Raw genomic sequence first — 21977 nt, 5'->3', positions numbered from 1 at the left:
TTTCAGCTTTTTTTTATCCAAAATTGTGAAAATAAGCTGTTTTTTAAGCGTTTACCAAACATTTTTTTGAGCTCAACTTTTTTTTTACCCATTTTTTATAAAAGAACTTCAGTACTAAAACAAATTCAATTGCAGCATCTTTTTTTCATAAAAAAAAAAAAAAAAAAAAAAACAATTGCAGCATCTTTGATCGGATATTCCTCGGCAACCCTTCCCAAGTCGGGCCAAGTTTCAAGTATGTAAGAGAGAGAGAGAGAGGAGATGAACAGTTGAAAAGTGAATAAACAAAGTCAAGTATGGCCAAAGAGTGAAGCGTGTCAGTGACTGTGACCGACACAAAAAGTTAAAAACAGCCAAACTTCATAAATCGGCAGACCAAGACACTCTCTATATATAATCGCTCCCACCCCTTCCTCTGGATCTCACACCTCTCTCTCTCTCTCTCTCTCTCTCTCTCTCACTCAGTCACTCACTGTTTCGCTGATCCCACTTTTCGTCTTCATCTCCCAGCCGAAAGTCCAAACTTCCCCAGAATCAGGTACCCCGTAATATTATTATCCACAACAAAATACTCGATCATTCTTATCTGGGTCATAAAAAGATCAGCTTTTTTCTCCATAAATGCTTTGCTTTTGTGTGCACAATCTGCATGCTACGCGTGGCTTTTGCCCGTTGATTACTCCATTTTACAGGATCTATTTTTCTGGGTCCTGATCATTTTGTGCCATTGTGTTTTGATCCAATCCGAGATTTCAGTCTCATTTGTTCAAATTCCTTTTTTTGGGTTTTTATTTTGTATTTTGTCAAGTTCTGAATTTTTGTGTTTTGTTTTGTGGTGGGTTAGTTGTCCGCAGAGTGAGGCTCAGTGGGGAGCAATGGCTAACAGGAATCTGGAGAAGTTGGCGTCCATTGACGCGCAGCTTCGGCTTCTGGTTCCGGCCAAAGTGAGCGAGGACGACAAGCTGGTGGAATACGATGCTCTGCTTTTGGATCGGTTTCTGGATATTCTCCAAGATTTACATGGAGAGGATCTCAGGGAAACGGTGAGTTTTGATGGCTGTAAAATTTGATTTCGATCGTTTGAGATGTTCAATCTTGATTTTGATTGGAATATGCTGCATTTTTATTCTACTGCTAACAGTAGAGAACTTTGTGTGTGAATTTGCAACTCCTTATCAATTTTGTTTGAACCCTTTTGATTTTGGTCGATTTGTGGATCCTTTAAGGAATGTACATCTCGGGTTTCCGATAGAAATCCAATTTATATCGATATCCTAATGCTGTTCATGATATCTTAATCAATAGTTTCCTAGGCCTATCAGTGGAGATGTTTGATTTGGTGAATGCCTATGATCTTTAAAGTTGTTGGTTTTTCGGAAACTGATTATGATAGTGTTACGAGTTGCACGATTAAGAACAATTTATGTGATTCACTTGCATAGGTTCAAGCATGTTATGAGCTTTCTGCTGAGTATGAAGGAAAGCATGACCCGAAAAAGCTATCAGAGCTTGGAGATGTATTGACAAGTTTGGACCCAGGGGATTCTATTGTTGTTGCAAAATCCTTCGCCCACATGCTTAGCTTGGCCAACTTGGCTGAGGAGGTCCAGATTGCTTACCGCAGACGAAACAAGCTGAAAAAGGGTGACTTTGCAGATGAAAATTCTGCAACGACTGAATCAGACATTGAAGAAACTCTCAAGAGGCTTGTAGGGGATCTAAAAAAGTCCCCCCAAGAGGTTTTTGATGCTCTCAAGAATCAGACTGTAGATCTGGTCCTCACTGCTCATCCTACACAATCTGTTCGTAGATCCTTGCTTCAGAAGCACGGAAGGTTTTCTTTTGATCTACTTCAGTCTGCATCGTTGATTTTCATTCGTAGAACGTTAGAAATAAAAGATCCCCATGTAGGTTTATGGCTTAGATTCTTATGGCTCTTTCTCTCATTCATGCACACTCACATTTCTTCAGGATTCGGAATTGTTTAACCCAGTTGTACGCGAAAGACATTACTCCTGATGATAAGCAGGAGATTGATGAGGCACTTCAGAGAGAGGTAATCATTTTACTTATTCGTTTATGTACTGTCAATTCTTTGATTTAATTGAATTGAGCATTGAAAAAGGGCGTTGAAAAAGGACTTTCATCCACTTATGTATTGCTGAGAATATGTTTGACTCCTGTAAAATGCATTTTTGTCAAATTTGAAATTCCAAGAGATTCAACGGTGGCAAGATTTTCCAAATGTTATCTTTACACGAGACAATCCGGAAGGATATTCTAAGTCCTGTAGGATTTGAGTTTGAGCTTGAAATGATATCAGTCGTCAATTACTCTCATACATGTTGGTATTTCAACTTATGTAGATCCAAGCTGCATTTCGTACGGATGAGATCCGAAGAACAGCTCCCACTCCACAAGATGAGATGAGAGCAGGGATGAGCTATTTCCATGAAACAATTTGGAAGGGTGTCCCAAAGTTTCTCCGTCGTGTGGATACAGCTTTGAAGAATATTGGGGTTAATGAACGTGTTCCCCATAATGCCCCACTTATTCAGTTTTCATCTTGGATGGGTGGTGATCGTGATGGTACGTCTCTTCTTCATTAACATGAATTATGCTATCTTGAATGTAAGATACATGTGCCATCGCATCATTCACTAATTTGAATTAACGTCTTCTTTCATGGGAGCAGGTAATCCAAGAGTAACTCCCGAGGTCACAAGGGATGTTTGCCTACTAGCTAGAATGATGGCTGCAAACTTGTACTATTCTCAGATAGAGGATCTTATGTTTGAGGTACCTGAAAAAGCATCTTGAAATTGTGTTTGAGGAGTTTCGTTTACTCATTGAAGTGGTTGTTTCTTTTTTGAGTGAGGCGTTTGTTGCTTTACTGTGTTAGTGCCTGTATTTGCTAATTCCTTTTCTTTTCTGGCAGTTGTCTATGTGGCGCTGCAATGATGAACTCCGTGTTCGTGCAGATGTACTTCACAGGTCCACGAGGAGAGATGCAAAGCACTACATAGGTAATCATAGTTCTATTGTGGTTCGCCGCTTGATATGGTTTTTACATCGTGTACTGCATTTTTTTATGAGATGTAGAGGGAAACTGTTTACGTGATAGATTTAAAGAAACTAGAATGATTAATACGTTATACGTCATGCTGTAATATATTTCTTTAATTAAAGAGAACATTTTTGATAGTTGATGACTAAGTAGGTGCACAATGTACCGACCAAGTAGAATTTTAAACTTAGTAAAGCCCTAGGAAAACTTAGCTTATACAAATGTTTTATAGCTTCACAACCATATTTTACTGCAGTGACATAATGGCAACAAACCTTGTACCTGGTTTTACTTATTGCCTTTGGACCTGTGACCATTGTGCTGCTTGTGATACTTATTGCCTTTGTTTCACGATTCAGAATTTTGGAAGCAAGTTCCTCCAAATGAACCCTACCGTGTGATTCTCGGTGATTTAAGGGATAAGCTTTATCATACACGTGAACGTTCTCGTCAGTTGTTAGCCAGTGGGCACTCTGACATTCCGGAGGAGGCAACACTGATCAGTGTTGAGCAGGTACTGCCATTCTTAATAAGCTGTACCGCAGATTCACAGTCCATCAAATACAATACCAAATGATGTCTTGCCTCTTTATTCTCTCTTCTGATTAATGACTGTAGTCCTAATTGTGATTTAAATTATGTCTAGTTCTTGGAACCTCTCGAACTCTGCTACAGATCACTCTGCTCTTGTGGTGACCGAGCAATTGCTGATGGATCACTTCTTGATTTCTTAAGGCAAGTGTCCACCTTTGGACTTTCACTTGTGAAGCTCGATATTAGGCAAGAATCTGACAGGCATACTGATGTGATAGACGCCATCACCAAGCATCTGGAAATTGGTTCCTATCGTGAGTGGTCTGAAGAACGCCGTCAGGAGTGGCTTTTATCTGAACTATGTGGCAAGCGCCCACTGTTTGGTCCTGATCTTCCAAAAACGGAAGAAATCTCTGATGTTTTGGACACATTACATGTGATATCAGAACTTCCATCTGATAACTTTGGAGCATACATCATCTCAATGGCGACTGCTCCATCTGATGTGCTCGCAGTTGAGCTCCTGCAACGTGAATGCCACGTGAAGAAACCACTAAGAGTCGTTCCACTGTTTGAGAAGCTTGCAGATCTGGAGGCTGCTCCTGCTGCTTTGTCACGGCTTTTCTCGATTGATTGGTATAGAGAGCGGATCAACGGAACGCAAGAAGTCATGATTGGGTACTCAGATTCTGGTAAAGATGCAGGGCGTTTCTCTGCAGCCTGGCAGTTATACAAGGCACAGGAGGAGCTTATCAACGTTGCTAAGAAATTTGGTGTGAAGCTAACTATGTTCCATGGTCGTGGTGGCACTGTTGGAAGGGGAGGTGGTCCCACCCATCTTGCTATATTGTCTCAACCACCAGATACAATTCATGGTTCACTCCGTGTCACTGTCCAAGGTGAAGTTATTGAGCAGTCGTTTGGAGAGGAGCTCTTGTGTTTTAGAACACTCCAGCGTTTCACAGCTGCTACACTAGAGCATGGAATGCATATGCCAGTTTCACCAAAACCGGAATGGCGTGCACTTATGGACGAAATGGCAGTTGTATCTACAGAGGACTATCGCTCCATTGTTTTCCAGGAGCCCCGATTTGTCGAGTACTTCCGTCTTGTAAGCATTTGATACTTCACATTAATCACATTAGCTTTAAATGCTCTGATTAATTACAATGACCATTGCGTACATGTGATCCAGGCTACACCAGAGCTGGAGTATGGTCGGATGAACATTGGCAGTCGCCCCTCAAAGCGAAAACCAAGTGGTGGTATTGAGTCACTTCGTGCAATCCCATGGATTTTCGCATGGACACAAACAAGGTTCCATCTTCCTGTGTGGTTAGGCCTTGGAGCAGCCTTCAGACATGTCATTAAGAAGGACATTAAGAATCTTCATATGCTGCAAGAGATGTACAACCAATGGCCTTTCTTCAGGGTCACCATTGATTTGGTTGAAATGGTGTTTGCCAAGGGAAACCCCGGAATAGCTGCGTTATATGATAAACTCCTTGTTTCTGAAGACCTATGGTCATTTGGAGAGCGATTAAGGTCCAACTATGAAGAAACCAAGAACTTTCTCTTACAGGTAAAATCTTCGACTTTAAGATAGCACTTGTTACATTTTGAGTACATCCTAAAATATACGAAGAAATTCATCAGTTTTCTCTGAGCATCTGTGGTGATTTGTTACTGCATATACTGACGTTTGCCTTTTCCCTTGGCAGATTGCTGGACACAAGGATCTTCTCGAAGGGGACCCGCACCTGAAGCAAAGACTCCGCCTGCGTGATTCATACATCACAACCCTCAACGTCTGCCAAGCATATACACTGAAAAGGATCCGTGACCCAAACTTCCATGTGACACTACGGCCACACATCTCAAAGGAAATCAGCGAATCAAACAAACCGGCTAATGAACTTGTGAAGCTGAACCCGACAAGTGAGTACGCGCCTGGTCTGGAGGACACCCTCATCTTGACAATGAAGGGTATTGCTGCCGGCTTACAGAACACCGGTTAAATGCCTGTATCTGCTCTTTTCTTTATGTTTTTCTGCTTTCGAGAGACGGGTTGTGTCCCAAAAAAACTGAAGTTAAATTTACCAAAAGTGGACGATGTCTTTTGATCGTCCACCTAAAGGCCAGATATTGGAGTGAACTTGGTTAAGTTCTGTGATCAGATTGCTGTGCAGAATAACTAGAGCCAGCATTGTTATTGTTGCCACAAAAGAAATCAAACTCTCAGTGGAACTGTTTTGTTGTGCTTCAATACAAAGGGGCATTTATGTGCTTCATGTTTCATGGCTTGGTTTCTTAGCCATCAAATAATCCCAAAATGAAATTTTCTAGGATTGTTTTACACAAACGCAAGGTAGTAAAATATCGCCTGTATAAAAAAGTAAAAATGATTTATCGGACATATATATAAGCGGAAAATAAAATATAGAAATGTCAATAACGAGGCCATTCACGGGTTTTTTTTTACAACTATCCTTTCAAAGCATGTTTTCAAAACGTTAATTTTCCTGCATAGCGGATTGCACAACTTTGGCTGCAGCTCGAAATGCTTTCATCTTCGAATGTACGAGTTGGGTTGTGTAAAAGGATTCAAAAATCAAGAATAACATGTGAAGGGTTCTTTTTCTTTTAAAAATAAGACTAGTTAGTGATTTAGCTACTATAATTCATCTTTTCGACCTCCGAAAAGATTCACTAGGTATTTTAGCCGAGCTCCATCATGTGATTCACAACGTGCTGTATAAAATACAAACCTTAAATTCGTTTCAAAATACTGAACTATCGCGTAATGATTCGCACATGAGAGGGTTAAAAGAAATAAAAAGGTAATAGTTTTGAATAATGTGTTATGCTAAAGTTTGGGAAAATAATTTGTTTTGTAACTTTTGGGAAATAAAAATATGAGTGTAACATAAGTGATGGACTGGTGGAGGTATCTCTTAATCTTTACTTCCCAAGAAAGCAAAGAATCATCTTTTCTCTGCAAATCCATTTCACTCAGTAACCCAGAAAAAGCTACAGCGAGTTCACCATGTCTCTGTCCACGAGGCTGAGACGCCCTCAGCCGTCCGATGACCCTTCTTCATCATCGTCGCCGCCGCCGCCGCAGTCGTCGTCATCTTACTCGAAAGTCGACAAGCAAGGGAAATCGGACGGCGGCGTCGACAAAGGGTTGGGATGGTTCTTTCCGTTGGTGGCTCTGGGAATGCTGAGGTACATGAGTGCCACATCAAACATCATACACGACTGCGACGAGGTCTTCAATTATTGGGAGCCTCTCCATTTCCTTCTCTACAAATCTGGCTTCCAAACTTGGGAATATAGGTACCCTTTTCAATTCTTTTCAAATTTTGCTTTTTCCTCTCTGAAAATTTGAAATCTTGAAATCTTGGCTATTTTTTTGGTGTTTGTTTCTGGGTTTTGATTGTTTTTCAGTTTTTTGGTTATTTGAAGTTTGTTAGTTATTAAAGATGTTGGTATATGCTGTTTTTGGTTATAAGAAGTTTATTACTTATTGGGAAATTTGGTTGTTGTCGAAAAGTTAATTGCTTCTTACTCAATGTACAAGATTGTGTAGACCATTGCAACTCATGAACAATTTGCAACCTTCTTATGAACCAATATGATTTCGTTCGTTACAGTACTTAGTAAGCGAATCTCTAGCGTAATGGCTTTTGTTTCATTGAATTTGACTTTTACAAACTGACATTAGAATTGATTCTATGGTGTAGAGTTATGTGTCTCAGATTAGTATTTTGTAGGTGGAGTTAGATGCTCGTTATTGTTAACATAGTATTTTTAGCTCAGTGATTGTGTCATTTGTTGCGTGCTCTTAAATTACTGCCTGCTTCACAGCTGTTGTGAATTCGATAATGAGTGCTATCATTTTGTATTTTAGAAATCCTACCTATGGTTTTTGTTGTTATATGCTTGTTGCAGTTCACAGTTTGCACTTCGGTCATATTTGTACATTCTTTTCCATGCATTGGTGGGTCAGCCTGCTTCCTGGTTGTTTGCTGAGGAAAAAGTAAGATTTCTTATTGCCCTTGCCTTTTGAACTGTATCCTCTCATTGTTAGCCGAAGGCTATGTCTTGCCTTCAATTATATATAGTTGTGCTGAACCAATTCTTTTTGCTTATAGGTGAGAGTATTCTATGCTGTTAGAATCTTTCTTGGTCTCCTTTCTGTTATCACTGACACTGTCCTGGTAGTTGCTCTTTCAAGAAAGTACGGAAAACGCCTTGCTTCTTACACACTTGCAATGCTATGCTTAACCAGCGGTTGTTTTTTCGCTAGCACAAGTGGGTTGCCTTTTCATTTTCTCCTTTGATTTGAAAATTCCATTGCAGGATTTCTAACATCTCTGTTTTTGTTTTGTGATTATTCATTTTGTTTTCAGTTTTCCAATGTTAGCTCTCTTAATTTTCTGGAGCTATTTATTCCATGAATGACAGTGTTGTTGACATTATTTTCCAGGTTTCTTGCCAAGCTCGTTCTCCATGTATGCCATGTCTCTTTCATCCGGTTTATTTCTGCTTGATAAATACACCATGGCAGTTACAGTTGCAGCCGTAGGTGTAATCCTTGGCTGGCCATTCTCAATCTTGGCATTTTTGCCAGTCACATTCTACTCTCTAGCTAGAAGATTCAAACAAGCTTTTCTTGCCGGGGCCGCCATATCTGTTGCTCTTCTTGTATGTCATTATTGGTATTTTGTTTGTGAATGAACAACGTATAGTGCCTGTACCTATGTAATTGGCACAAATAGAGTTATAATTTCTTATGTTAATTTATCGCTTTTTTGTTTTCTTTATCATGCTTACGCTTATACATTGGAGGTCTTTCAGGTATTCTCGGTTCTCGTTGATCATTACTACTACAGCAGATGGACATCATCCGTGTTAAATCTGTTGATCTATAATGTTGCAGGAGGCGGTGAGAGCCATTTGTATGGAACTGAGGGGCCGCTATATTATTTAAGGAACGGATTTAACAATTTTAACTTTTGTTTTGTACTTGCATTGCTGTTTCTGGCAATGCTGCCGATTGCAAGGAAAAAGTATGCCCCAAACTTGCTGATTGTTGTCTCACCAGTATATATTTGGTTGGCATTCATGTCTTTGCAGCCACACAAAGAAGAAAGGTTCGAATAAATATTCCGATATCTGGGAAAAACTGTTGCACAACTTTCCTATAATTGGTTGAATTTGAGTATGTTCCTGCTAGTTAATATTGCTTATTTTCGACAAAATCTACCATTTCCCAAATTTGCACAATCGTGCATTTGCAGTAAACAATTCAAATGCTGTTGGTAGCTCTGTCTCTGTGCTTGACGTTTCCATTTATACTTTCTCCTCTATATTATATAATAAACAAAAATGGTTTTTTTCTTCCTAATTCTCTGCAATTACAGTAACTCTTAAGTATTTCCATACATCTCACCATAATCATAGGCAGCACTCACTTTGTAGTCTCAAATCGGAATATTTAGTGTGTCAATTTGGTATTTTGGTGAGGGCACAGAAAATCTGAAGATTGTTCAATGTTAGTCAAGTGCAGGTTAGATGTGATTGATAACTAGATATTTCCATTTATCATTGCAGGTTCCTTTATCCAATATATCCACTAATTTGTGTTGCTGCATCGGCTGTCATTGAGAGCTTTCCTGATGTTTTCCGATCTGATTATGATTCCCAAGGAAATTCTCCAACGGTTATGGTAAGCTTATCCTATTTTTCATAAAAAATATTGTTAAATTATCTTTGCGAACCTCTCATGGTCACACTATTATTATTTATACATGCAGACAGCAAAGATTCTGAGACCGGTGGTTCTTAGCTTCATATTATGTGCCTCCCATGCTCGTACGTTTTCAGTGATCAATGGTTATTCCGCCCCTATAGAGGTTTACAAGCTTTTAGAGCATCATGACGATGTAGGAACAGGTGAGACCAACATCTTGCTGCTATGTTCTGTTAACAGTTAATTTAGTATGGATTCTTAATATTTGGAATGTACAATAGAAGAAAACTCATGTTACAATTTCATACACTTACATATCGGTTAGGCTCACCACCTAGATTACTTTCCCACATCAAACTTATTTTTCTTGTTGACGTCTCAAATTGTAAGGAACCTTTTGGGTTCTGAAGTTGATGTTCTGTTATGCAATTTTTGGAAGTCATGTAGTTCTGAAAATTCTGTTTTCCCTTCTGAATTTCAGGTTCTGTTCTCTGTGTTGGAAGTGAATGGCACCGCTTCCCATCATCATTTTTTGTTCCTGATTATGTGGGAGAGGTCCGTTGGATTGATGATGGGTTCAGAGGACTTCTTCCCTTCCCATTCAATTCTACCTTGGGTGGAACTGCAGCAGCACCACCATATCTTAACAATAAGAACAAAGCATCTGACTTGCAATATGTAATTAATCACCATTCTCTATGCTAGTTTGTTTAAAACTAAAGGGCCCTGTATTTGTTATGGTTTCTTTTCAATATATATTGTTTTCATTGTAAAATGACCAATCATTCTTGTTACAGCTCCGGGATCTTGATCAATGTACGTTCCTTGTCGAGCTGCAGCTTAGTCGGCCTTTCCCTTCTCGGGGAAGTGACTTATCAACTTGGGAGGTAAAAATCAGTCTGCTGTTACACTTTTCCCTAAATGAATCACCATGTGCTGAATTGGTTTTCTTCTAAATTTCAGGTGATTGGAGCGTTGCCTTACTTAGACAGGGAGCTCTCGCCTGCCAAGTACCGCTCCTTTTTCATCCCGTATCTGTGGCAGCATAAGAATATTTTTGGCATGTACAAGCTGCTTAGAAGGGTACCGAAATGAAAGGAAGAACACCGCCCTCTGATAGTTTTAGATTCTGAACCAGCATGACTTCTCTGAAGTGCTAACCCGCCCACTCGTTGGAAGGAAAACAAAAGTAAAAGGAAGATCAACACCCCCCACCGAAAAAATACCCCCACCTCCACCTCCTCTCTTTTTTGATGTGGTTTTAACTGTTTTGGTAGGTGTGACTTCCTCAAAGTTCTTACTGATAAATGAGTAGTTGAGTTCAATAGTGTCTTGCATTGCGTGTATTTCTAACGGTTGGATGTTCCCAAGTTCGTCTCAGAAACTTTTATCTTGTGTTAGATTGAGAATACTTGATGAAAATATGAGAAATTTTGAGCCTCTTCTGTCTTTTGTTTTTGCTCTTGAAATTGAGATTTTGGACTCGTTTGGTGCCTTTAATTGGACTGGATTGGGTATCTCATATAATTCAAGGGTGTATGTGTGAGGTGAATGATTTTTTATTTTAAGAGGATTCGAAAGGATTAGACAAGAATGAAATTTATCCCTTCGGACGCTCCAATTTTGCAGGGATTGAAAGGGAAAAGTATTTTAGACGAACTATAATTTATTTCTTCAACCTGCCTCGAAATTGAGTATAGTGAGTTGTTCAATCCATTTCAATCCTAAGCACCAAACGAGTCTAATCAAGAACGAAAAGAAATTTAGACCATAGATAATTGATGGAAGTTTCAACTTTGAAACTTCAAATATGTGAATGTATGAAATTTCTTCGTCTTTTTGAAGAGGTCAACTTCAAACTTAGAAACGTTTCACTTAAGGGTTAACAATTCCTTTGGCCACTTAGTACTACTGTGTGCTGGTATTCTTCTTCACTTGTAAGTGAGAGCTCTTAGGTTCGAATCTCGTGAATGGCGAATTCGATATCAAATTAGATTATTCATTATGTGACTTAACCAAACTCTCCATCTCTTTCGTATAAAATGTATCGTTGTAAAAAAACACATCTTTTGTGGAAAAATAAAAATAAATAAATAAATTAAGCAATTGATGACTTTTTTCTCACTTTTTGATTTCTCCTTGAGACTTGCTTGGTCAGCCAAAGAAAAATCTAGGAAAAAACCAAATTTAAAATCCCTAATGGAAGAAAAATCTATGAAATTAATGGCTATAAATTGAGGTTGTTTGTCCGGGAAAAAACCCAAGACACCAAATTAGGGAAACCACTTTTCATTTAACCTAACAAAATACCTGAAACGAAGGCTCTTTTGCCTGCCATTGCCACTCTTGCTGCTTCAGCAATGCTTGTTCAAAGTATTGCCAACGACTTCATCCCCGACGAACTTCGGAACTACTTCTATTCGGGCCTCTATAACATTGCACGACGTTTCTCTTCTCAACTCACCATTGTCATCGACGAATTTCAAGGACTATTTCCGAACGAAATTTTTGAGGCCGCTCATGAGTATTTGGGCACTATAGTGACCCCGTCTGTTCGAAGAATCAAAGCGAGCAAGGATGCGAAAGAGAAGAAACTAGCAGTGTCAGTGGACAGAGGTGAAGAGTTAGCTGATGTATACGAAAATGTTCAAGTAAAATGGAAGTTGATTTATGTAGAGGTTAAATCACCATTTGCTAGACATCGGGGTGATCTTAATGCATCGTTACGACAAGAAGCAAGATTCTATGAGCTAACGTTTCATAAGAAACTCAAAGAGAAGGTGTTGAACTCGTACTTGCCCTACATTCTTGAGAGATCAAAGGAAATTAAAAGAGAACACAAGGCAGTAAAGTTCCACACAGTTGAACAGCAGAGATGGTTCCCGGATGCTGTCAAGCTCGACCATCCAATGACCTTCAAGCTCCTAGCAATGGATACAGAACTTAAGAAAGCTGTGTTGGATGATTTAAACAACTTTATAAATGGAAAGGAGTTTTACAGAAGGGTCGGCAAAGCTTGGAAGTGTGGATACTTGTTATATGGCCCTCCTGGCACAGGCAAGTCAAGCCTGATTGCAGCCATGGCTAATCACCTTAACTATGACATCTACGAGTTGGACCTAACAAGCGTTAATTCCAATTCCGACTTGGGTAAGCTGTTGTTTTCCATGCCTAACCAATCTATAATCGTCTTTGAAGACGTTGACTGCACAATCAAGCTGCAAAATGGGGAACCGGGGGATGAATCACGGAGGAACAACAATAAAACTCAGGTCAGTTTACACTTTTACATTTAGAGCATGCATGACTAGCATTGATTAAACCGTTGGTCACTCAAGTTCTAGATGAATGGAATAACAGAATTATATCGCTTTAAGAAACTAATACTTACAGATATATGTGTTATCTTACTATTTCATCGACAGGTGACACTCTGGGCTCCTCAACTTCCTTGATGGTTTTCCGTCATGCTGTGGTGAAGAACGCATAATTATCTTCACAACGAATCACAAAGATAGGCTAGATCCTGCTCTAGTGCGACCAGGCCGCATGGACATGCATATCCACATGTCATATTGCACCACTTCGGCGTTCAAACAGCTGGCATTCAATTACCATGGTCTTTGTCATCACAATCTCTTCGAACAGATTGAAGGGCTCATACGGGAGGTTGAAGTCACGCCAGCAGAAGTTGCAGGACAGCTAATGAAGAGCAAGAATGCTCACATTGCGCTCCAATGCCTCTTTGATTTCCTTCTCGAGAAGAAAATTCAACATAAAGGAGAAGAGGAAAGTTGATGTCATGGTTGAAAGGCAACAAAGAAAAAGGGATGTATAGAGATCTCATATCGTTTGTCATGCAATACGCATAAACTTTGCAGTTTGCACCTGTTGATGTGTACTAAAGACATACCCGAGCTTCCATTTGTGTGATTTTCTAATATATCTTTTTGGGTAAAAGACTGTTTACTACTCTCATGTTTCGTGGTTTTCAACATTTAGTACATCAAGTTTTTTTCGTCTCAGAGTCATACCTAAAGTGTAAATTTTGGGACAATCTCATACATCCGTTAGTCAAACTGTTAAGTCTCTCGTTAACTGTGATGTGGCGCCCATGTGGACACTGATTGGGCGCCACGTGTCATTCACGTTTTTTTTTTTCTTCTTCCGACTGCAATTTTTTTTTTCTTCCTCCTTCTCCTTCCTTCTTCTTCTCCTTCTTCCTTCTTCTTCCTTCTCCTTCTTCTTCTTCTTCTTCTTCCTCCGAATCTGGGGAAGAGTGTTTTTTTTTTTTCCTTTTTTCTTCTTTCTTCTTCCTCCTTCCTCCTTGTTCTTCCTTCTTCTTCTTCTTCCTCCTCCGACTGCAACTTCTTTTTATTTTATTTTTTTTCTTCCTCCTTCTTCTCCTTCTTCCTTCCTCCTTCTTCCTTCCCCTTCTTTTCCTTCTTCCTTCTTCTTCCTTCTCCTTCTTCTTCTTCTTCTTCCTCCGAATCTAGGGGAGATTTTTTTTTTTCTTCTTCCTCCTTCCTTCTCCTTCCTCTTTCTTCCTTCCTCTTCCTCTTCTTCTTCTTCTTCTTCTTCTTCCTCCAAATCTGCAACCCAGATTCTGTTTTTTTTTTTTTCTTCTTCCTCCTTCTTTCTCCTTCCTCCTTCTTCCTTCCTCTTCTTCTTCTTCTTCTTCTTCTTCTTCTTCCTCCTTCCTCCTTCTTCCTCTTCTTCTTCCTCCGATTGCAACTTTTTTTTTCTTCCTCCTTCTCCTTCTTCCTTCTTCTTCCTTCTCCTTCTTCTTCTTCTTCCTCCTCCGAATCTGGGGAAGATTTTTTTTTTTTCTTCTTCCTCCTTCCTCCTTCTTCCTTCCTCTTCTTCTTCTTCTTCTTCCTCCGAATCTGCAACCCAGATTCAGTTTTTTTTTCTTTTTTTTTTCTTCCTCCTTCTCCTTCTTCCTTCCTCCTTCTTCCTTCCCCTTCTTCTCCTTCTTCCATCTTCTTCCTTCTCCTTCTTCTTCTTCTTCCTCCTCCGAATCTGGGGAAGATTTTTTTTTTCTTCCTCCCTCTTCCTTCTCCTTCCTCCTTCTTCCTCCTTCTTCTTCCTCCGACTGCAACTTTTTTTTTTCTTCCTACTTCTTCTCCTTCTTCCTTCCTCTTCTTCCTTCCCCTTCTTCTCCTTCTTCCTTCTTCTTCCTTCTCCTTCTTCTTCTTCTTCTTCTTCTTCCTCCGAATCCTGTTGTGCGGAAGCGTCAAATATGAAACCAATAAGCAACAACAGCAAAATATAACAAGACAAATAATCCAAAAGACACAAGGATTTATACTGGTTCGACGTAAGCCTACGTCCAGTTCCGAGACGGCAAGGAAATTCCACTAATATCAAAATGAGATTACAAATAGAGTTTTAACTCTCAAACCCAAATCCCACATACAATCCATAGCTCTCACTCAAACTAAGAAACAAATGGAGAAGAAGAAACACATATCAAAATCATTCTCTCCCAAAAGCTACACAAGTAGCACCAACATCTTTGATTGAGTGATTACTAACAAAATGGGATTATTACAAATGGTGGGAAGGAGCAGCTCATATTCAAATGGGAGAGCCGAATGCTCTCCCTGGTTTCTCTCATCTGCCGCTCCCCACACATCCAAAGGCATAACCAAATGCCTTAATATAAACAAAAGGCCCCGCCTTCTCTCTCTCCTCTTCTCTCTTTCGGCTGCAATTAAAACACAAGGCCACATATTCTTTGCCTTTGTAAAAGCCACAAATCAAGGGCTAGACATCATAATGATGTCCCCCTTTTCCTTATTCTATTTTATTAGCCGAAAGGTATTGTCCACTTGGTCACAAATCCAACAATCTCCACCTTGACCAAGTTCCGAAAGCATCACAGACAATCGAATCAACAATCACCATAAGCACCCAAAGTACAAACTAAAAACAACGGGAACTAAATCAAATTCCCCAAACTAACCAGTGCTCATAACAATTTCCACCTCGACTCAAACTGTACCAAAGCCAACCAAAGTGAACATTTCTCTACCGTCTTCTCCAAATTTGCAAACCATAAGTGCCTTGATCAAAACAAAAGTGATTCAAACGAAGAACTGAAATTCTTCAATATCACCAACAAAAGATCAAGCACACCATACCAAAGTTGAACATACAACGAACTCCACTTGCTCACAAACACCATGGTCTGAAACTGCACCAATAGACTCATTCACATAGCATGGCACATTCTCCAAGTCAAAACTGATTACAAATTTGGCAACAAAGTCTCACATACCACATACAAAAATATGCCATTCACTCAAGTTTACCATCATCACATGAGCACCAACAGGACAACCAAAATTTCAAATTCAAATAATCAGTAGGAGATCTAAAACCATACCTCAACTGGAGTCTTCAAGAAAACTAATTGCAGATGATGGAGACCAACAAACCAAATAGCAGTGGCAAACAAATCCAACCAAATGTCCATAGACCAAACAAAGTTAGAAAGCATATAACTTGCCTTCTACAAGAGGGTTCCACACAAATGTTCTGCAGTGCAAGTGGTGTATCCAAAATAGTGTGGTGCCTCACTATCCAAACTTGCAGAACTCAACAAATTGGCCCTCACAAACTCCTCCAATGTTTCCATCAACTTGCTCCAAAGGCAACTAGTGGGAGTGAAGAAAAAACTTCTCTACCGTTGAAAAAATGCCAAAGAGAAGAAAACTTAGCCTTAGCCTTTTTCCCTTTTCTTCGAGCCAACAACATCATTTGTCATCATGATGTCCTTCTGCCAAAACAAATGCCGAAAGAAAAAGAACCAACATTTTCTTTTCAATTTTCAACTGCTTCTACTTTTTCTCCTTCCCACTCAACTCGTCGACAACAGCCCACAAACACCTCCGGTGCAGCGATGACCAACGGAGAACCCACCAAAAGCAGTACACTACACCTGCATCTCCAATTGACCAAATGTCAAAGTCATTCCTCCTGTCGAATTTTTTCAAATAAAACATATTTCACCGTCATTCGAAGATTTCATAGACATACTAGTACAAAGCCTCCAAGTCGAAACCCAGAGCTCTGATACCACTTGTTGTGCGGAAGCGTCAAATATGAAACCAATAAGCAACAACGGCAAAATATGACAAGACAAATAATCCAAAAAACACAAGGATTTATACTAGTTCGGCGTAAGCCTACGTCCAGTTCCGAGACGGCGAGGAAATTCCACTAATATCAAAAGGAGATTACAAATAGAGTTTTAACTCTCAAACCCAAATCCCACATACAATCAATAGCTCTCACTCAAACTAAGAAACAAATGGAGAAGAAGAAACACATCAAAATCCTTCTCTCCCAAAAGCTACACAAGTAGCACCAACATCTTTGATTGAGTGATTACTAACAAAATGGGATTATTACAAATGGTGGGAAGGAGCAGCTCATATTCAAATGGGAGAGCCGAATGCTCTCCCTGGTTTCTCTCATCTGCCGCTCCCCACACATCCAAAGGCATAACCAAATGCCTTAGTATAAACAAAAGGCCCCGCCTTCTCTCTCTCCTCTTCTCTCTTTCGGCTGCAATTAAAACACAAGGCCACATATTCTTTGCCTTTGTAAAAGCCACAAATCAAGGGCTAGACATCATAATGATGTCCCCCTTTTCCTTATTCTAATTTATTAGCCAAAGGTATTGTCCACTTGGTCACAAATCCAACAAATCTGGGAAAGATGAAGGTTTTTTTTTTTTTAATATATATATATATATATAATTTTATTTACTTATTTTATAAATCATTTATTTTTAATTTCCACGTGGTGCCCAGTCAGTATCCACATGGGCGCCACGTCACAGTTAACGGGAGACTTAACAGTTTGACTAACGGATGTATGAGACTGTCCCAAAATTTACACTTTAGGTATGACTCTGAGACGAAAAAACCTTGATGTGCTAAATGTTGAAAACCACGAAACATGAGGGTAGTAAACAGTCTTTTACCCTATCTTTTTCTAACTTTTCAAAACGATTATATACAAATATTTGAATTATGCAATTACTTTTAGTTCCAAAATTAACTCATCGTGCCACCAAATTCTGTGTACTCGTCAGAATGGGCTCCAGAAAGAGCAAAAGAAACATAATGGAGGAAAAGGTTCTTACCTTTTCAATTAGGATGCAAGAGGCATTAATCTTTTGACATCAGCTCCCAGAAAACGAAGTTTCATATCTAAATTCTCATAACCACGGTCAATATGAGCAACACCACTGATCTCTGTAGTGCCTTCTGCGGCCAAACCAGCTAATACTAGTGACATCCCACCCCTAATGTCATTTGCAACAAGCGAGGAACCATTCAAGACACTGACATGATAACAGGCATGAATCAGCACAATCATGCTATTTTCCAATTGGGAAAAAGGAAAAATTAGAATACGAAAAAGGAAAATCTGCTTGCCTTCCATTGTCTTTCCCATAAACCAGAGCAGTGCTCGCACAGACCTGAATCTTTGCTCCAAGCTTTAGCAGTTCGCTTACTGGTAGAAAGCAGGGAACATGTATAAGAATATCTCAATGCAATTAGTACTATTTGACAATATTATCAGTTTCCCAAATAGGGAAACAAAAAGATGACAAGAATACATATATAATATGCATGCCAGCAAACACATTATCTACCACATACCATGACTCATGCGTTTGTCAAATACAGATTCCTCTACAGAACTTAAACCATTGCACGTGGTCAGAAAAGCCATTATTTGTGGTTGGAGGTCTGTGGGAAACCCAGGATATGGGCCTGTCTTAACCACAACGCTTCGCAAATTTTCACCCCCACGTCCAGATACTGCTGAAACCTGAAGTATTTATCAACTATAAATTACCACAAGATGCAACCAAAATGGGAACAGAAGAATTGAAAGACGAGTTACATACTTCCAAGGTATCATGAGAACATTTCTTGATTTTGCAACCAGCAGCCGATAGTTTGTGTATCAAAGAGGACATTTGGCAAGGTATGACAGGTGATATCGAGATGCATGAGCAAGTAATAGCTGCAGCAAGCATAAATGTACCTGCTTCAATACGATCAGGTGCAACAACGCATTCACAACCATGCAACTGGGATTTTCCCTTGATAACAAGCTTGTTGCTGCCTGCTCCATCCACACAGGCCCCACAGTTGGTAAGAAACCTAGCAAGATCAACCACCTCTGGTTCCTACGGTGAGTTGTTGGGAAAGTAAGTTACTTCACCATGTTAACATAATCCAATTAGACAGCAAATGATAACTGTTAACACACTTCTATTGTTATCAAAATCAGAATCTAAAATGTTCAGTGAGATTCATCTTATCATACTCTGGCAACATTGGACAGTACAGTTGTTCCATCAGCCATACATGCAGCCATCATAAGAGTTTCCGTTGCCCCCACACTCGGGTAATCAAGTTGGAAACTTCCTCCAACTAATCCTCTTCCATTTGCGGCATATGCCTGAACTTTCCCATCCCTGTATATTGCAAAAAGTTTACTGGATCAACTCATCTCATCATTCATAAACCATGGAAATAACAACAAAAAATTAGAATAGCGAAAAACTTTAGTTAACAACTGTGAGCAGCACAGGCAAAATTGGTGGAGACCTGTTATTCAGACGGAAAATGTATAGGGTAAAATATGTACTTCATGATGGTTAACACAAGGGAACACATATACATATGCATCAACTAATACAAAAACGAAAATCCTTGGATGTCCTAGAGACAGTATTTTATCATCACACTACATTCTCTGCCTTTTGATGATTAATAAAGGACATATGCTTTGCTTCAGTGGGCAAGAGCACCTTTTGCTTCATTCGTTACTTGGCACGCTAGAGTTTGTGAAAGAAATTGTGCATCTGGCGTACGCTTAGTAGCGACTCACCACCTATAATATCACAATTCAGGCAGATACATTTATCATAAAGTGACTATAGAACCTCTTCTACACTGCAAAGACAAACTGTGCTTACTCTCATTCAAGTCTGATAAATAAATTTAGCAACCATTCTATGAACACATAAATCAAACAATTATGCGCTTCCAATATAAACTTAAAGATAAAATGTAGGAAACTTGACCTCAATTCAACAACAGCGCCAAGAGATTGAAGACCCCGAATGTATAGGTCCACTGGTCGAGCCCCAATATTGCAGCCACCGGGTAATGCAACCACCGCCTCCCCGAATCGGGCAACCAACGGCCCAATGACGAAAAACCCACCTCTAATCTTTTGAATTTCATCCGCATTAGGCTCAACTGAGCCAACCCCATCGGTGTTAACCAACATTTCGTTGTCCAAGACTTCAACTTTAGCTCCAAGAGACACTAAAACCGAAGCCATTGTGCGAGTATCGAACAAATCGGGCACATTTTGAATCCTTGAAGTGCCTGAGCAGCAAAGGGTCGCCGCCAGAATCGGCAAAGCTGAGTTCTTGGAGCCGCTGATGGGTACATGGCCGGAAAGCTGGGAAGGGCCGGTGAGTATGAGCTTCGGGTAAGGGGTTTGGATTTGGGTTCGGGTATCGATTTCGGGTGCCGGAATCAGTGGTTTTAGAAGAGAATGGGGTAAGGGTTTTGTGGGTTTTGGACTTGGTGAAAGGTTCAAGGTAGAGAAGGAAGCCATTTGTGAGATGTGAAGTTGCCGCCAAGTTCTTCATTGGCTACTTTACCTAGTTGACGTTCTCTTTTGTTTTCAAACTTTTTGTTTTTTTTTTTAATTTCTTTTTTATACCTTCTAACTTTTTATTTGTTTCAAGATTTTGTGACTGTTATTTTCCCTATAAAAAATTAGAGATAAAACTTGTCTCCTGAACTTAAAATTTCTTATTTACATATAGAAGAAAATATCCTAGACTACTAGTGCATACAATGTGTTTTACCTTTTAGTGTTGCATCTAAAGCTTTTCAACCAAGATTTTGCAAGCATTGATCAATACATACGTTGTATTTTGAGATCCAGTTGATCGTTGTAGGTGGTAGCTTCATGTAAAATACTCAAATCTTCTTGTTTGTTTGAAGTTTGAACAATGTATTCATTTTTATTCTCTATTTATCAAATATTTGAAGTTTGAAGCTTGAAGAATGACTTGTTAAATTTCAGATCAGAAATTCACCGTCTCTGCTTATCATTTGTCATATTTTAGTTTTTCTTTTTTTGGTCGAAGTTTGCCATATTTTAGTTGAAAGGGAAAAAATTGCGGAAAATAACAAGTAATTTGACTCCCTCCACATGCTTTAAAATAGAAAGTCGAAAAATTACCACACAATACTAACCAACCCTAATTTCTTTCACTTATAAAAGGACTCTTTGGTTGCCTTCAAGAAATTTAACACGAGGGGGAACGCCGAACACCATATCTAACAAGGAAGAAATTCATAACGCCGTCAAGGGGAAATAAAATGGCCAAGGCTTTGGGTATCGCAGCACTCTTCATTACCTTGTCCTGCTTCTACTCTCTCGCATTCGCCACCAGAACTCTCTTCGTGGAGGGCAAGGTGTACTGCGACCCATGTCGTGTCCAATTCGAGACAAGACTCAGCACACCCGTTGACGGTAAGTAGTCTAACTAGTTGTTACATACACACGGAACTCGTAGATTAATTGGTTAATCAAGAGTATTCATGCCTACACTCGAAGTCCCGATTTTGATTCTCCATCTCCCCAATATCCGTTCATATCAAAACTGTTGCATACATATTCTGTTTTGTCTATTCATTTCTTCTTATTAGTATCTAAGATCTCCCATGTGTGACAAATGATCAAATGTTCTTTGGTTTACGAAAAACGAAAGGAAGATGGTTTTATGTGAAGGTTATTTGTTCCCTAATCTCAAAGTGATTTTGTCCCTTAAACTTCAAAATGCTAGGCGTTTCTTTTTCTTTATACAAACTATATTCGGGGGTACGGAATTGGAACTTAGAACCGAAAGGACATAGTAAATATTCTAATCATTTGAGCTGCAAGTCCTTTCCTTAACGTAATACCGTACTATCATCTCATCGTGAAAAGATCAATGCACATGTTAAAACTAAAAATAATTGCATGCATGCAGGTGCTACGGTAGCCTTGGAGTGCAGAAGCCGTGAAAATGGTACCATCGTATACGTAGTCGAAGGCAAGACCGATAAGAATGGCATCTACAGTCTGGCCGCCCACAGGGAATTTGAGGAGCAAATCTGTGAGGTGAGGACCGTGCGCAGCCCTACCGATCAGTGCGCTGACCACTTCGACTTCGAGAGGGCTAGGATTTTGCTCACGGACAACAATGGTGTGAACGCCTTGGCTCGCTACGCCAACCCCCTTGGGTTCATGACGAAGGAGAGTACTTATGAGTGCGAGGCAGTTCTTAAGGAATTGTTCCCCGAGGAGACTGAAGATCAATAAGTACATTATCATGATATCATCTGTATAACTAAACTCTCCCTCCTCATTACCTAATGTGAAATGCTTAATTATATAATATATATGGGAAGAAATTATAATCCTCCCAATATCTAACTTCTCTTTCATATATATGCTATGTGTACTGTCACGTAACTCTTAACTTTAATTTAAATGTTAATTACTAATTTAAAA

The 21977-nt window shown here is 39.5% G+C and overlaps 5 protein-coding genes across 13 annotated transcripts; 4 read left to right on the top strand and 1 right to left on the bottom strand.

The window, feature by feature from the left end:
• The first annotated feature begins 257 nt into the window (after positions 1 to 257).
• On the top strand, positions 258 to 5899 carry LOC103431561 (phosphoenolpyruvate carboxylase, housekeeping isozyme-like). 2 transcript variants are annotated; one of them, XM_008369733.4, is made up of 11 exons: positions 258 to 538; positions 845 to 1043; positions 1443 to 1834; positions 1972 to 2056; positions 2367 to 2589; positions 2696 to 2799; positions 2939 to 3026; positions 3427 to 3581; positions 3714 to 4712; positions 4797 to 5183; positions 5323 to 5899. In XM_008369733.4, exons 2-11 carry the CDS (start codon positions 876 to 878, stop codon positions 5617 to 5619), a joined length of 2898 nt encoding a protein of 965 aa, XP_008367955.3. In that variant the 5' UTR covers positions 258 to 538; positions 845 to 875; the 3' UTR covers positions 5620 to 5899. The 2 variants fall into 2 exon arrangements, with proteins under 2 accessions (XP_008367955.3, XP_070674598.1); XM_070818497.1 differs by having other exon boundaries at positions 378 to 538; positions 855 to 1043.
• A 562-nt stretch (positions 5900 to 6461) lies between these two features.
• LOC103431571 (alpha-1,2-mannosyltransferase ALG9-like) lies at positions 6462 to 10799 on the top strand. The gene is made up of 10 exons (XM_008369741.4): positions 6462 to 6940; positions 7556 to 7643; positions 7759 to 7918; positions 8094 to 8311; positions 8465 to 8760; positions 9221 to 9335; positions 9424 to 9562; positions 9841 to 10037; positions 10157 to 10246; positions 10323 to 10799. The coding sequence occupies exons 1-10, from the start codon at positions 6648 to 6650 to the stop codon at positions 10452 to 10454; spliced, it is 1728 nt and encodes a 575-aa protein (XP_008367963.2). The 5' UTR covers positions 6462 to 6647; the 3' UTR covers positions 10455 to 10799.
• Positions 10800 to 11719: 920 nt separating this feature from the next.
• Positions 11720 to 13157, top strand: LOC103431862 (AAA-ATPase At3g50940-like). Its single transcript, XM_070819736.1, has 2 exons — positions 11720 to 12631; positions 13008 to 13157. Exons 1-2 carry the CDS (start codon positions 11720 to 11722, stop codon positions 13155 to 13157), a joined length of 1062 nt encoding a protein of 353 aa, XP_070675837.1.
• LOC103431873 (uncharacterized) lies at positions 12006 to 20475 on the bottom strand. 8 transcript variants are annotated; one of them, XR_011579480.1, is made up of 8 exons: positions 19480 to 20474; positions 18717 to 18867; positions 18292 to 18576; positions 18041 to 18212; positions 17813 to 17891; positions 17518 to 17718; positions 12751 to 13112; positions 12006 to 12577 (listed from the first exon to the last, which is right to left on the bottom strand). XR_011579480.1 is itself a non-coding variant. In XM_070819313.1 (8 exons), the coding sequence occupies exons 2-7, from the start codon at positions 20022 to 20024 to the stop codon at positions 17526 to 17528; spliced, it is 1425 nt and encodes a 474-aa protein (XP_070675414.1). In that variant the 5' UTR covers positions 20025 to 20178; positions 20281 to 20474; the 3' UTR covers positions 12006 to 13112; positions 17518 to 17525. The 8 variants fall into 8 exon arrangements, 6 of the variants coding, with proteins under 6 accessions (XP_070675414.1, XP_070675417.1, XP_028956104.2 ...); XR_011579481.1 differs by having other exon boundaries at positions 12771 to 13112; XM_070819313.1 differs by having other exon boundaries at positions 12006 to 13112; positions 19480 to 20178; positions 20281 to 20474.
• Positions 20476 to 20720: 245 nt separating this feature from the next.
• LOC103427359 (olee1-like protein) lies at positions 20721 to 21910 on the top strand. Its single transcript, XM_008365416.4, has 2 exons — positions 20721 to 20954; positions 21454 to 21910. Exons 1-2 carry the CDS (start codon positions 20801 to 20803, stop codon positions 21783 to 21785), a joined length of 486 nt encoding a protein of 161 aa, XP_008363638.3. The 5' UTR covers positions 20721 to 20800; the 3' UTR covers positions 21786 to 21910.
• Positions 21911 to 21977: the final 67 nt, after the last annotated feature.

Source organism: Malus domestica, chromosome 03 (assembly GCF_042453785.1).
Source record: "Malus domestica chromosome 03, GDT2T_hap1".
Classification (NCBI taxonomy): Eukaryota; Viridiplantae; Streptophyta; class Magnoliopsida; order Rosales; family Rosaceae; genus Malus; species Malus domestica.
This window is presented reverse-complemented; position numbering and strand designations above follow the sequence as displayed.